Consider the following 15,517-nt stretch of genomic DNA (forward strand, 5'->3'; position numbering starts at 1 on the left):
ATTCATGCTGTGGTTTTGCAAGGTACTCTGTAAGTGATGCACTCACAAACACAGTGTCTCATTCCATATTTAAGCATAGCTTTAATATGATATTCTGAAACATAGGTGCTCATTTTAAGTAAAATAATTGCCTTTGTACCTCATCCAGTATGGCTGCAGTATCTTCCAAAGTCTTTCTGTCTGAAAACGCAGGGTTATCTCTGTACATCTTAATCATTTTTTCTAAGCCTGAAAACAAACAAACAAAAATTAATAAATGGTAGCAATAGCTGGAGATATAGTATTAATCAGCAACGCTATTCATTAAAATGGGGTTCTACAGCTTTATGCCTTTTATTAACAGACAGTTGCTGGAATGCTAGTTTTATTTTTTCTTCTTACTAAATTAAAGGGCTATAGTCTCCGATCATTTGTTGAGCTACTGAGGTCTAAAGCTTAACTGTGATCATTTTTTATTTATGTTGTTTTATTTAAATAAGTAAGCAAACAAGGTGTCTGTAGTTCTGAAAATGAGTTTCTTACTCAATAATGTTAAAGTATTTTTCTTTTCAGATCCTACCCAAGTAAATACATCAGTGTTATCAGAGCTATACTAATCAGAAAGAATGATGAAGGTAGTAAGATAATGTTAACGATGGTGTGTGGCAAACAACTGAAAGCATGAAAGTAGTAACTACAATAAGCTCTGAAGGTTTAGGCAATAAGATTTATGCAGATCATTGCTTTCACTGAATACAGTTTCTGAATACTTTCAGCTGCAGTTACAGTGATAATGTTTCTTGAATCTGATACAGAAGAGTGTTTCACACTGCCTTATAACATACTATCCTATTCCTGGATGATAATAGGATAAATACTGTACATTTGGCTTTGATACTGAAGACTTCTGTTTTTTCAGCATTACATAGAACAAATCTATAGAGGACCAGTAATGACATAACCTGGTTAGCTATTTATAAGGGCTTGTCAATTCCTAGTATGCAGATAATGACTATACAATATAAGTGGCAAACAATGTAGTTAAAAAATACACTAACAATACTAATAGCTGAGCCAGTAATGTAGCATTACTTCATTCAGTGCAAACCTACATATATGGGGCCAGATTCCAAAAGAGGTGCTATTAATGTTAAGTCTGCCCTGATTTCAAAAGACTTGCTCTCAGTTTAAGTGACTTACTTTGGTGTAAGGCCTATCTATAAACAGGCTTACTACAGGGACCAGATTCTGAAACACCTGCTGTCAGCCTATTCTCTGTGTAAGTGGTCACTTACACTGAGGACAAGTCTTTTGGAATTGGGGCCATGATCTCTATGGCTCACTGTCGTATTTATTTATTTATTTATTTATTGCCGTTTGTTAACCGGGTTAGTCCAACTGGGCTTGTGGCCCACTTTCAGTGGATACCCGAGGAGAAAAGCTCCAACAATACATTTCTATTACAGAGTATCATATTAATACAAAAATAATGTGGTGAGAAACAATTATACAGAGCAAAAGTTTTACATTTGTTAAGTACATACAAACAAGTGAAAGTTCCAAGTATGGAGAAGGAGCCAAAAAAGACATTAAGAAAAATAAATTTTCAATGAGACAATGCATTGGGTAGAGCAGTAAAACAAAGTAAATATATAATTCTGCAGTTTATGTGGAATTATGTAAATACTTTATGAGAAGTGAAAGGGGGGACTAAGAGGGGTCCTTAATAAGGGAAAATGTGTAAATACCTTATGAGAAGTGAAAGGGGGGACTAAGTGGGTTCCTTAATAAGGGAGAGTGTGGGGGGTGACTAAGTGGGGTCATTACAAGGGCATGTCCTGGAATTGAGAAAATATGTTTTTAGTTTAGTTTTAAAGTGGGAGGTGTGTGCAATTATACATAAGTCAAGGGGAAGTCTGTTCCAGGCATGGATGACAGAGTGTTTATAAAGTAGTTTGCCTACAGACTTTGTTGGGTGGTAAATGTCAAGTAGTTGTTGATTAGAAGTGCAGAGGGTCTGGGATGGAGTGTAGATAGAGACTAAGCCAGAGAGAGATGTACAGGAGGAGGGTTTATAAAGGATAGAGTGAAGCATGTGAAATTGATAAAGTAGCAATAGTTGGGGAAGTTCAAGCCACTGGAGAGAGTTTAAGGCAGTGTAGTGGTGTGATTTGTATGGGGAGTTAGTAATGAATCTGGCTATTTTATGGTAAGTTTGTTGAAGTTTGTTAAGAGTGGTGGCCTGAATATTGGTAAGGCCTGGGGTGGCATAAAGGTGGGTAGGGAGGAGGAGGGCCTGTCCAAGAGTAAGCGTAGAATCAGGAGTTAAGAATCTTTTGTTCTGATAAAGCAGGCCTAATTTCTGGTGTGTTCTTTTTATACATTGGTGTATGTGTAGGTTAAACTTTAGTTCATCATCGATGATGACCCCCAGGAGTTTGGTATGGATGTCAGGTTGGATAGTTGTATTATTAGAAGATGTAATAACAAAGGAGGTTTTATGGTGAGAATGAGAACGGGGAAGGAAAAGTAGGAGTTTAGTCTTAAGTGTAGTCTTGAATGTATTTTAAAAAATATTGCCATAGATGATTTTCTGTGGAAGAAGATACTTGCTATCTGTGTCATTATTTTTTATCTTAAAGTCTTACTTTATTTATTTATTTAATATTTTTGACATGCAGACATGAATTGGCTGGCATGTCTCTACAGGAACAAACACCAAGGATGTTCCCTCAGGCTTCATAAGCTTGAAATGCCTCATGGCTGAGGAGCATAATAGACAGGAAAGCACCACTGTACTATGGCTAGCTGCTGAAACTGAAGTAAGAAGGACCCCTAACTTTTCTCTATATATGTTGGGTGTGTAGCTAACCAGGGTATGTTATGAGCATTATGTGCCCTGCCTTCGTGCTGAATGTTAGACGTATCCCACTATTTACACCTGTTACACCCTGCTAATGATCCCCGATCTCCAATCGGGACTATGACTTCTGGATACATCTCAGCACATTCCAACACTCTTTCCCAGAGCAAACCCTGCCTCATTATTTCTCTCTCACCCTGCCAAGCTCCTTGATAGTGAAAGTCTTTAATTAAATCTGAGCGGTATGACTTGTAGTCAGGGCTTTATCTCTCAGTAGCAATGGAGCTGGCTGTTCAGATGCTACTTGATGCTAGATGATATTCTAAGACTTGGGTCACATACTTTACCAGTCAGGAGGTTGAAAGCAAAATTCAGGTCTAGCATAGTTAAAATGGGGGACTACAAATAATGTCAAAAACCATGAAAACAGTCAACAGTGGGCATTTGTCAAAACTAGTATGATCCTTAACGTTAATGCAGTGCTACTCTGCTTGATGTGTAGTGAAAGTTTTTTCCAGAAATGGGGGATATATTGATATTTGAGTCTATCATGCTAATGTGTCTTATTTATCTGCTAATGAAGGCTTAGTTCCTTTAACTGAGTACTTGCAGTACCATTTGTTCTGTGAAGGAATGGGAGATCAGCTAGGGTTAGATCTTTCAAGTCTCCAAAGGCTAGGCAAATATCAACAGTGAGAAGTCGTGAGAGAGGGTTTCCACACTATCATGATAACTAAGATTTTTGAGGCCACTGATCTTTTTAGTTATGAATCTCTGAGGTCCCTCAGTTTGAATGATGTATTTATACCAATACATGCCAAAAGGTGTGTTGTATTCAATAATGGGTCTGAATACATATGAGTAAAGGGGAATTAAGACTTCTATGGATGTGGTGGAGATGCCTTTGGAAATCAGATGAGCCAGACAGAAGGCTTCCCAACCTACTTTGGAGATATGATGATCAAATCATAAGGAATTATCAAAAGAGTGCACAGGTCCCTTATGACAGTGTCTGATTGGAAGGGTGTGTCACCTATACGGTATGTAAACATGTTTAATTTACCAAAATGAACAATGGTACATTTTTTCACATTTAATTTGAAACAATTTTCTTTACACTAATTGCTAACATGGTCTAGTCCATACTGGAGATTGAATAACAACAGTCATTTTACAGTCACCTGCAATGTTAGATAACCATATACCAGGAGTGCTGGTCTGAAGGTTTGAGAAATAGATAACAAATGGGAAAGGGTCCTGCACTGAACCCTGTAGTACACCACTCGTAATTTTCTTTGCTTTCAGAAGTGGCACCTCTGACTCTAACCATATGGGTTCAGTCAAATGACTTGTTAGTTATCCACCATATAACATAAGGATATGTACTCAGATTTAAAAGTCTGTCAATAATGCCTACATGAGGAATAGTGTCAAAGGTCTCACAGACCCCATATATGCTATTTGTAGTGCATAACCACTATCCCCTGCTTTGGTTGCTAGTTCAAAGTAATTTATGAGATTAAAGAAGCAGAACCTTTCTTTGATAAAGCTGAATTGATGATGCTCCAAGGTTAAGAGATTTTCAAAGTCCAGATTAATGAAGTCTTGAGATAATACATTCCATAGCCTTACATATGAGGATGGTGTGACCAGTGGTGATATAGTTAGCAGAGTACATGGATGGACTACCCTTGTGCAATGACATTACAATTATTGTTTTCCAGGATTTTTGAATGTAGCAAGTACAGAGGCTTAGATTAAAGAAGTAGTAGGGGATCAGATAGGCCATATTTAGAAGTGATAGTCAAGCAACCTGCTGTATTATCAGGACTTGTAGATAAAGTGTTCTTAGCTATGGGGGCTCAGAAAACATGCTCCATAGGAACCAAAGGGGGTGGCTTTGGCTGTGGAATCTTTAAAATAGCTATGATTGTGAGTGGAATAAAATTTACACTAAATTTGTCAGCTAGGATATTGGTTCCTTCCTTTGGGTCGACATACACTGTATTATTTTGGACTAGCTTTCATCATTGTTGGGTGTTAGTTCTTATTGTCTTGACACAATCAAAGAACGATTTGTAGTAATTTTTGCTTTTAGAGGCTATTTAAAGTTCATGCTTAGCTATAAGCTTCGTAATGATTCCCTTAAGCTACTTACTAATTTGCTTAAGTAAGTATGCTCTTATGCTAGGTAGAATGAAACGTCTTGTAAGCATTAAACGATTATATTATGTGAATGCCTGTGAAACCATTAGACAGAGTGAAGAGTTTAGCAGTTTTGTGCAAAAAGCAGCTGTCCTTTTGTTTATTTGCTATGTAATTGAAGCCAGTCAAGTTGAATGAGTATACTACAGCAATTTTCTTTCCTTCCTAGTTCTAAGTATTCGGCATTCCTATAGTATGTAGTTTAAAGTTAGCCATAAAATAAGAATGAAAAGTGGAAAAAAATATGGAACTGTAGTGAATTTTGCAAAGTTGAGCTGCATTGATTATACTTGTCAAGAATGTCGTGATTAAGAAATATTTTACTATGTGTAGTGAGTTCAGTGTAACTGACTAGGTTTTTTTTTGCACCAAGTATGTTTATTTATTTATTGACATTTGTTAATCGGGTTGGTCCAGTTGGGCTTGTGGCCCATTTTCAGTGGAGACCCGAGGAGAAAAGCTCAAAAAAAAAAAAAACAGTTTCAGAGACTCAAACATTTGAGTCAAAAATATGGTCAAATGTCACTCCATTTTAGGTTAGTAACTAGCAACACATCAAGATGGTTTGGTAGAGGATGTAGTTATGTGGCCTCATCATTGCAAGACAGAATTCTGAATGAGTGAAACTGAGATAAAGCAATCTTTTTAGGCTTAAAAGCACAAATTTGTGATTTTGATGGGTTAAAAATTATTCTTAAGTTTGCTTGGCAGCCAACTTTGGAGTCTGTGAAAACCAGGATGCACAACAGACAGTACCTCTTTGATGTCATCATCACATTGGTTTACTTTCAAACCCTGCATGGTCACCAAAAACCCATCTCAAGAAGTTACGGGCCTATGATGGACATCCCAAAGATCACCTGCTAAAGTATCAATGACTGGGACATAGAACTATTCTGTTTAACAAACTGATGACTATCCAGGACATTACTTTTAAACCATTATAGTGTAGATGAAGTGAGCTCTATGGTTGATAGTTAATCAAGGGCATTATGGTTAGTACCGACAGGCTTTTGGAAAATAAAGGAATAATGCCACATGCACACTGCTTTTAGACCATTTAGACCTACTAAACATTGGACATGCAAAGAATGTACTTTTCACTCAGCATCCTGGATGAAAACTGTGCTTGGCATAGGACAAAAGATGATTGCTATCCAGAAGGGTTTGTAGTTACTTATGTGCTAAAATCTCCAACTCCAGGTCTAATGCTCAGAGAGGTTAACCTATCAGTGTAGCCACCTTTGTATGGTATTATTATTATTATAAGAATATATTTTCATTTTTGAGGTACTTTGCCTTCACTGATGGTTCCATTGATAAGACATAAAACTGCAAGTCTAGGTGCTGAAGAGTTTCAGAGGATTGTAATCTCTACCTGGCATGCCAATGATATTTAGCATTTTAGTTTGATTTTAATTTATTTTAGTAATTTATTAACCAAAAAAATGAACTGATCTGTCTCAGACCATTTTCAAATGGACCAGGTCTCAAGGGCGAGGGTAGATGCAATATGTATGAAAAATTTTAGAACACCAAATTAAGCAACATATTTTTTTGAGATGAGAGGAAGCACTAGTATTCACAGAATACCCATGCAGGCAACATGTATTCTCCAAAGAGATAGTGGATGGGGAGCAGGATTGAACCCTGGTTCCAGAAGTTGTTGGCTAGAGATGTTGGATACTGAATCACCTTGCTGACAATAACTTTTGTATTTGATGCTTACTGAATATTTGATGGGTCTGATAATGTCTGAATAAAGAGTCACTATGACTTCCTTGAACTTGGATGCTATACCCTTATTTATAAGTTGGATGATATAGAGTGATTTACTTACTACTTTGGTCACATGTCGGTCAAAGGTCAGATTACTGCCTACATATGTTGCTAGATGCCTGACTACTGGATCACCTCTTAGGGGTGTCTTATTGATGGAGTAATTAGACTGGGAGGCAGTTTTCCTGGCACTGAGTTTTAATATGTGATTTTAGCACCAGTCATTTGTCTGTATTAGACCCTCTTGTAAAATGTTTGTGTCATGAGGGAAATCTATGATAGTTCCCAGTTTGCAGTCATCTGTGAATTTGGTCAGCCAAAATGCCCTTGACATTAGCCTACCTTTACGAGAAGTAGAAAACAAATAGAAGCCATCCCAGCATGGATCCCTGAGGTACCACCCTGGTGACCACTCTCATAGTGGAGGTGGGTCACCAATCCTGACTTCTTGGGTTCTGTCTGAGAGCCAGATGGTAATCCTGTAAGTTTATGCCTAGTTTGTTGAGTTTGTCAACTATACTAGAGTGAGGTATTGTACTGAATGCCTTAGCCAGGTCCAGGTAGGATGTACGCACCATTTTCCTCTCATCTATTGCCTTGGTGATCTTCTTAAAGAAGTCCGCCAGGTTTAGTAGGCATGACCTTCCCCTGAGAAAGCCAAATTGTGTTGAGCCTAGTTTGGCACACTGATATGTGCTGCTTTTAAGGTTTTGGACATAGCTGTGGAAGGTCTTATGGTTGTCTTTAGCCTGTGAAGCTATCTTGACTTCATAATTGGCCTTGCTGGACCTTATTAGTCTTCTTAATTTCCTGTTTAATTTAATAAGAGAGCTCCAATCATTATGGGAGTTGCTGTTCCTGATTTTAGCCATGAATTTTTTCCTTTTGTTTTATAATCTATTGAGGTTAGGATTCCACCAGTGTGATTTATTTTTAGAGTTTATTTCAGGCTTACTTGAATTAGATACAGCAGCTTCTATACAACCATTCACATGGTTGTACCTGGTCTTTGTGAACAATTACTCATAGGTTGCTGTGAACTCAGGTTTGGGTAGGGCACTACATTTTGACAGACTATTGCTTAATAGGATGTAGCTTGCTTTACAATAGTTTCTAACTGTTATATGGTTTGCTAGGGTTACTGATTTAATTTTTTATTTCAAAGGAGACAGCTTTGCGGTCCAGTCTCACCAGTGAGGATGTGATGGGGGAGGGGTACAGCACTTTCCCATGTTGGTGAGTATGAGGTTCTGTATGTTTTAACGTCTGGTGGATGTGCACACTATCTGATCAAGGATATTTGTGTTAATAAAGTTGAGGAATCATTGTCCCTGTAAACATGATTCAGTGTATGTTTCCCAATCTATAGAGGGGTAGTTAAAGTCTCCCATGAATAGAGTATTTGATTTAATGGTGAGGGTCTCCAGTAGTTCTAAATATGAGCTATGGCATTCTAGGGGCATAGAGCATGATCTATAGCTTGCTAGGATATGGTATGGGGCTTTGTATAAGGTGATTTGCACATGGATAAATTCCAAGGCATCGTCCTGTTTAGCCGACTTAGGGTTATGCTTTTTGTAATATAGGTTCATAGGTTCATAGGTTCATACTAGGCTATCTGCCCGAGGGCATTTATAAGCCTAGCCCATAGTTTTGTGGCTTACGCCACCCCTTTAGTTTGGAGAAACTATGCCCATTATTTTGCTGTGCCTCTGTCGAGCAGTGACACTGAGGTAACCCCTGGGGTGTATCTGCGATCTCCCATCCATTGGTCAAGATTCCTCTTGAACAAGGCCAGCGAGGTGCTCTGCCTCACATATACCGGGATTTTGTTCCACAGCATAGGGAGTCTTTGGGTGATGAATCTATCCCTCCAGCACGTCCTATTAATAACCGTGTCGAGGTTTAAGTCTCCCGCCCTTTTGTCTCTGAGGTATCTAGATTTTTTGAGATGAAGCATATTCATCAAATCTGGGTTTGACATGGCCTTGTATGTCAGGCACAGGTCGCCTCTGAGCAAGCGGTAAGCAACTGAATATAGCTGGAGTTCTTTCAGTCGGGCAGCATAAGACAGATTTTTGAGACCCTTTATCCTTTTGGTGAGGAACTTTTGTGGCCTCTCCAGCTGCTGCAAGTGTCGGGTCAGATACATTCCGAATGGGGCATTGTACTCAATCATTGGTCTGATGAGTGATGAGTATAGGGAGACTATGACCTCCCTTGATCTAGATGTGAATCCCTTCATGATAAGGTGGGCAATGTAGAAGGTCTTCCTAACTACTTTAGCAATATGAGTGTCGAATGAAAGGCTACTGTCAACCTGGGTCCCCAGGTCCCTGATAACTTCTTCTGTGATCAGTGGATTGCCACCTATATGGTAGCTAAGGGTAACCTTGTTTTTCCCGAAGGGTATGACTATGCATTTCTTGGTATTTAACTTTAGGCCATGGCTCTGGCACCAGTTATCTGTTTCTGTGAGACCCTTCTGAAGGATATCTGTGTCAGATGTGTTTTCGACTCTGGCCCAGTTTGCAGTCATCTGCAAACTTTGTCAGCCATAACCCTCCTGTGTTTGCTTGCACTTCAGAAAAGTAGATGCCAAACAAGAGTGGGCCCAGGACTGAGCCCTGTGGGACACCACTTGTGACAGGCTTTGAGTCTGACATGGCGCCAGCAACTCTGACCCTGTGGGTTCTATCACTCAGCCAGTTTGCAACCCATCTTGTAATGTATGGGTTTACATTTAAGTTGATGAGTTTTTCAATGCTGCCCGAGTGGGGTATTGTATCGAAAGCCTTCGCCAGGTCTAGGTAGGCTGTATGGACTGCCTTTCCCTCATCAATGGCCTTGGTGACTGTTTCGAAAAAGTCAACCAAGTTTAAAAGGCATGATCTGCCTTTGACAAAGCCAAACTGGGTTGGATCCAAAGTCTGCAAATTCCCTATGTCTTTATTTATGAGTTCCATTATGATCCTCTCCATGGCTTTGCAGATAAGGCTTGTCAAGCTAATGGGACGGTAATTTCCAGGGTTGGTGGAGGCACCGCCTTTGTGAAGTGGGACCACAGTCGCTGTGCGCCACTCCCTGGGTACATATCCAGAGGTGAGACTAAGATTAAACAGCTGTCCTAACTGTGGGTTTAATTCCTCGTTGAGTTCGTGGAGCACACAGCCGGGGACACCATCAGGTCCCATGGATGCTGTGTTCTTTGCCTTGGAGAGAGCAGTTCTCACCTGGGCATTAGAGATGTTTGGGGGGCTACAATCATTTGGTATAGATATCTCTCCTTTTGGGAGAAGTTTGCACTGAACCTGTCAGCCAGTATGTTGGCAATGTCTGTAGGATCAGTAATCTTCACATCATTTTGGACTAATTCTGAGCATATCTGGGAGTTTCCTCCTAGGTTTTTGACATAGCTAAAGAATGCCTTATGGTTGTCTTTAGAGTCCTTAGCTATTTTTCTCTCAAAATTAGCTTTGGATGATTTTATGAGAGCTCTTAGCTTTTTACTTATAGTGGTCAGCGGTGTCTTTCCTTTTAAGGATTTTGCTCTATCTTGTAGTAGCTTTCTCCTTTTGTTGTAGAGTTTGTTTATGGCTGGGGTCCACCAGACTGGACGCTTGCCTTTGGTACAAAGAGTCTTTGTTTTGCTTGGGATTGCCTGATCCATGCAGCCCTGCAGGTGCTGGTAGAAGGCATTTGTAAGTGATTCAGCGGTTTGAGTAATGTTTACCGCCAGCTCGGGGGCCTTAAAGGAGACCACACTAGTCTTAAGCAGTGTGAAGTCGGCTTTCGAGAAGTTCTTTACTGTGGTCTTTTTTATTTCGGGTGGGGGCGGGATAAGGACCTCCAGCGAGATTAGTTTGTGATCTGATCTCACCAGTGAGGGGTATACATCCGGTGTTGAACATTGTGCTCCCATGTTCGTGATGATGAGATCAAGTATGTTTTCTCCTCTTGTGGGGATGGTGACTAGTTGTTCCATGGCATTTGAGTTTATGAATTCCAGGAACTTTTGGGCTAGAGTGTTTGGGCTTGAGTAGTGTTCCCAGTCTATATTAGGGTAGTTGAAGTCACCTAGTATGATGGTGTTCGGAGATACATTTATCCCCTCCAGTGTTTTCAGGAAGGCCATGTGAGGTTCCTGAGTTTGCAAGGGTGGCCTGTAACATGCTACAAATTGCAGAGCAGTCTTGCCTATGGTTAATTGCACCTGGATGGTTTCCGATGCATTGTGCGTTGCCACCAATCTTGAGGTGTGGGTGTCCTTGATGAATATGGATACCCCCCCACCATATAGACTGAGACTCCTCTACTTTTTGTCCCTGTGTGCAGCTAATGGTCTAAAAGTGTGAAAGATACTGTAATCTTGCAATGTTGGAGTACTTTCTATGGATTAGAGCCACGTCTCAGTAATGGCACAGATGTCTATATTCTCCAGAGTGAGGAGAGCTTGTAAGGTGTGGAGTGTCTTGTGTAGACTCCTGTCACTAAGTAGTAATACCTTTAGGTTTCTTTGGGTTTTGCTATGTTGGTAGCTTTGCCAATCTGGCACTGCCTAAAAAGGTGGTGTGGATAAAGTTTTAGTCAGTATTTAGAAGCCTCCATGGATGACAGGTGTAGACCATCCTTTACAAAGCAATGAGGTTTTTTAAACATGTCCTCCCATGTTGACAAACATTGAATCTCCCTGGAAAGACACCCGAAGCTTAGCCAATTATTGAAGTCAATCATCTTTTGCTCATACTGAGGCATCGTACTTGATGAAGTTGAATGCTGCCCAATGCAAGGCAAATACCTGCCTAAGAAATATATTCAGAGAGAGAACAATGTATCTCTTCATGTAGTTCCGGGAATACAACTCATGTCATTAACACCCATGTGGACTATGATAGAATCACACTGGTACCTGTGGTCTAGTGACTTGAGTGTGTGCGTAATGTGGCGGATCCCGGCTTCAGATAAGCAACTAACTTTTATCTTCTCCTTGTTCAGTCTGGTGGCTGGGACACCTGTGTGTCACACAGTGCAGTCCCCTAAGACAATAGTCTTGGGTAATGTGTTTGCTTGCCTTATGGGGTTTGGTCTTGAGGCTCCAGTGGGTGCAGACATATGTGTGATGTCTGGTGTTGTTTTTGGTAAGTGCTTTAGAGGTGGTTGATAACAGGCATTGCTGTTTATAGGCTTAGAAGTTCTTTGAGTTTGGTAAATATCATTTTTAGTGCCTCAGCATAAATTGGTCTATGTGTGTGATGGACACTGTGTGTGTTCTTGACAACCTTGTTTCACATACTGTGTTTGTTTTTTTGAGGATTAAATGGTTGGCTGTGAGCATGAGATAATTACCACATTATCTCAGGATGCCCATATCCACCAAGCTGGCTATATAGACATTTGGAAACTGCATATCCATATCGTCTGGACCTGTATTTGACAAGTTGTGGCCTGGGTTATGCAGAGGTCTCCTTGGGTGACGTCTGAGGTTTGACACTACACTAGGTTAAACTGTGCTAAGATTTGATAGTAGCATTCTTTAATGTGCAAATTAGCTGCTCTAAGCTTGTTTCCATCCAATGGCTTTGTTTTGCTCACACTAAGTTACAGGTTTCAGTTCTAAGGGTAGTTTTATAGATAAAATGTACTTTCTTGGCATTTGTGTCTGTACAAGGCACTGCTAACATCTTGGTATAAACATTCCAAGAAAGATTGCTTGCAAGTGTAATGCTACAACAAAACAACTTAAACAAACTATCTTGACAAGGCAATTTCACGTATTAGGATAGGGACCTTTAGAATGAAGCAAAATCAATAAATAAAGCAAAAATAAGGCAGTATTACTCCAAGCAGTTAACTGAAATGTGAAACAATAAAATAGATCTGTTATCTGCCATTGATGGAGCAGGATTAACTCAGGACCCCCTAAGAGTCTGGTGAGGTTGCCAAGTAGATGGAATGCCTAAGAAAAATGAGCAGGAGGCAGTTTGTGGTAAGGAAGGTTTACTCCAGTGCAATACTAGTTCACTGGGTAGGCACTAAGTATTATGGATATATGGAAATGATGGGTGGGAAGTACTTAAGTTGGTTACACAACAGACAATAGCAGTGAAAGATGGGGAAGGAATGGCTTTGGAAGTCAGATTACCAGAAGGGCTGGAAACTAGGGGCACAACTTTTTAAAACAACAAGAATGCAGTGGGATGATTGGGGAAAATTCAAATCAGGAGCTGTAATCGCATGGTTACAATTTGAGAAAGTTTTAGTTTCGTGCCTCAGTGGGGGATGAGCAGACTCAAAGAACAGGGGACAACAGTAGCAAAGTAAACAGAAAGGCACTGGAATGCAACTTTAAGCAAGTATATACATCTATAAAAAAGTACTGAAGCCTAAATCCTGGACCACAATTCACAGTCATGCCACTACTACAATCTCACCACAGAATAAGGCAAAAGACTGCATAGAATTTTAGACAATGAGAAAACCACCAAACTTTTTAAAACAAAACAAAAAAGAGAGCTGACAAGCTGAGCGGTAAAATTCAAACCAAACTTATTTAATGAGCGCTTTTGGATAGGCTAGTACCTTTCCTTCTTCAGACATGTCCGAAGAAGGGAAAGTACTAGCCTTTCTCAAAGCGCTCATTAAATAAGTTTGGTTTGAATTTTACCGCTCCGTTTGTCAGCTCACTTTTTTGTTTTGTTTTACATAGAATTTTACCTGTAACACTGTATTAAATGACTGAATGGGGCTCAAGTCAGGTAGTAGATCACAGTCCTGCCACAAATGCTAATGAAGCTACAAGACTGAGGACCCAGACTAGGTTCCAAATACAAAAAGCTGCCTTTTACATGTAATTGTACTTATGGAAATAGAAGAGCAGTATAATGTATAAACCATGCTAAAATCTTGCAGTAATACACAATCTTCCTGTAACTACAAATGAAGCTACAAGACTAAGGTCAAAAATGCAAACAAATAACTTTTGGGCTATAACATGTACAAAAAGCAAAGAAGCACAAGAAAGTATTACCACCCAGGTTACTGTAAGTGCAACTTAAAATATTTAAACAGAATTAAATAAAATATTGTTTTCTCACACTTTGAGGCTTTCCACACACTTCCCAGAGTCTTAACAGAACAGAAGGCATTATTTCTTCATACCTCTTAACTTGTATTTCTATATTAGTACTTGGCCTCCACAAGAACTACAGGACTTTATATTCTACAAGGGCACCTTATCTACAGTATCCAGTAGTCTGGAACATAGCTTGGCTGGTCTTACTGCTGTGGAGTTCCACATTGATAGTCGTCAGATACTCTTATAAGCAGCAAAATTAGGACATTACAAGTTAATACCTTTTTACCATCTTTTTCCAGCTAATTCACATGTGTATGACAATTGTGGGTTATACCTTGTTTCACTTTGCATGGCAGCAATTATCACTGATAGCTAAGCAGGAAGTCATAGTAGAAAACATCCATCATATCTTCAGTTGTTGGTTTCTTAAGCTTTTCCTACAATAGCTATGACAGTCCATGAACACTAGTATATTGTCCAGTGCACTCATTTGAATATTTTTAACTTTTCTGTACTGTTAAAAGTTTCCCATGTTTGCTTAGCCTTGGGTTCAATTTTTCAGAGCTGCTACATGCTAAGCCATCATGCTACTGATTGTGACATTTTTCCACCAGATTTGAGTAAAATACCAGCCTTAAAACACTTGGGATGAGTAAATATTGTATTTTTATCAAGTTACTATGATAGCTATGCAATTATTTTGTGTCTTATTAGTAATTTAACTAAGATTTGCTTTGGTTTGTACTCTAGTAAGAGTGGAGAAAGAACCTTGCCATTTCTAGGCATCTGATTGGTGTAGAACATTGAAGTGTGCTATTTTGCTACTGGCCAGTGGACTTATTTGAATATTTTTAGCCTTTTTCTGTTGCTATACATTGCCTGCATTTGTGAGGTGCTGGTAATCATGCAGCCTCATTTAACCATGCACTGTATAGAAGAAGGGACTTAGAACATTAGCTTTCACTGTATATATCCTACCCCAGAAATTCCCAATGTACTTAATAGTCAGTAAATGCATGGAGAGGTGCTCTGTTCTTCATGTGTAGACTTAGATTGTTCATGTTAGACAAATAGTACAGCCTGTAAATTAACTCATAGCTTCATAGTTGCCACTTCCCCTTCAGCCCACATTAGTAAGCACCTGGAACCATGGATTTGCACTTTCCAACTGTATCTGTAGTCAGTTGGTTGAAATAGGTATCCTGAGATAACATAACAATTGTCTCATTTTTACTGACAATCACCTACCACTTAAATAAACTGGCACAATGTGTGAAAGATGTAGTTATATAACACTGTATGAACACATACACTGTACCAACGCACTCTACGAACACGTAGACCAATGGATGGATCTCGCCATACCCAAGAGAACCAAGACACTCTCCTCCAAAAAAGGAAGCCAATCTGGTGGTCCCTTGTCATAAACAAACTCTAAAACAGAAGGAGGAAACTGATGCGAAATAAGCCAAAGGTGAAGTCCCAAGAGTGGAAAAACTCCTTATCAGCCTCAACAAAAAGTTGAGATACCTCATCAAATACTCTAAAGCTGGCTATGAAAACAAAATTGTAGCAGATAGTAAAGAAAACCACAAGGCCTTCTATAGTTATGTAAA

The 15,517-nt window shown here is 39.4% G+C and overlaps 1 protein-coding gene across 1 annotated transcript in view; it reads right to left on the reverse strand.

The window, feature by feature from the left end:
* Positions 1–15,517, reverse strand: part of NOSTRIN (nitric oxide synthase trafficking) — a 702,548-nt gene that overhangs the window by 133,179 nt on the left and 553,852 nt on the right. Inside the window, exon 12 of the mRNA XM_044075591.1 lies at positions 140–228. Coding sequence (XP_043931526.1) covers positions 140–228 — 89 coding nt within the window. The remainder of the gene's footprint in view (positions 1–139; positions 229–15,517) is intronic.

This window comes from Protopterus annectens, chromosome 6.part1 (genome assembly GCF_019279795.1).
Source record: "Protopterus annectens isolate FY-2018-M chromosome 6.part1, PAN1.0, whole genome shotgun sequence".
Lineage (NCBI taxonomy): Eukaryota > Metazoa > Chordata > Ceratodontiformes > Protopteridae > Protopterus > Protopterus annectens.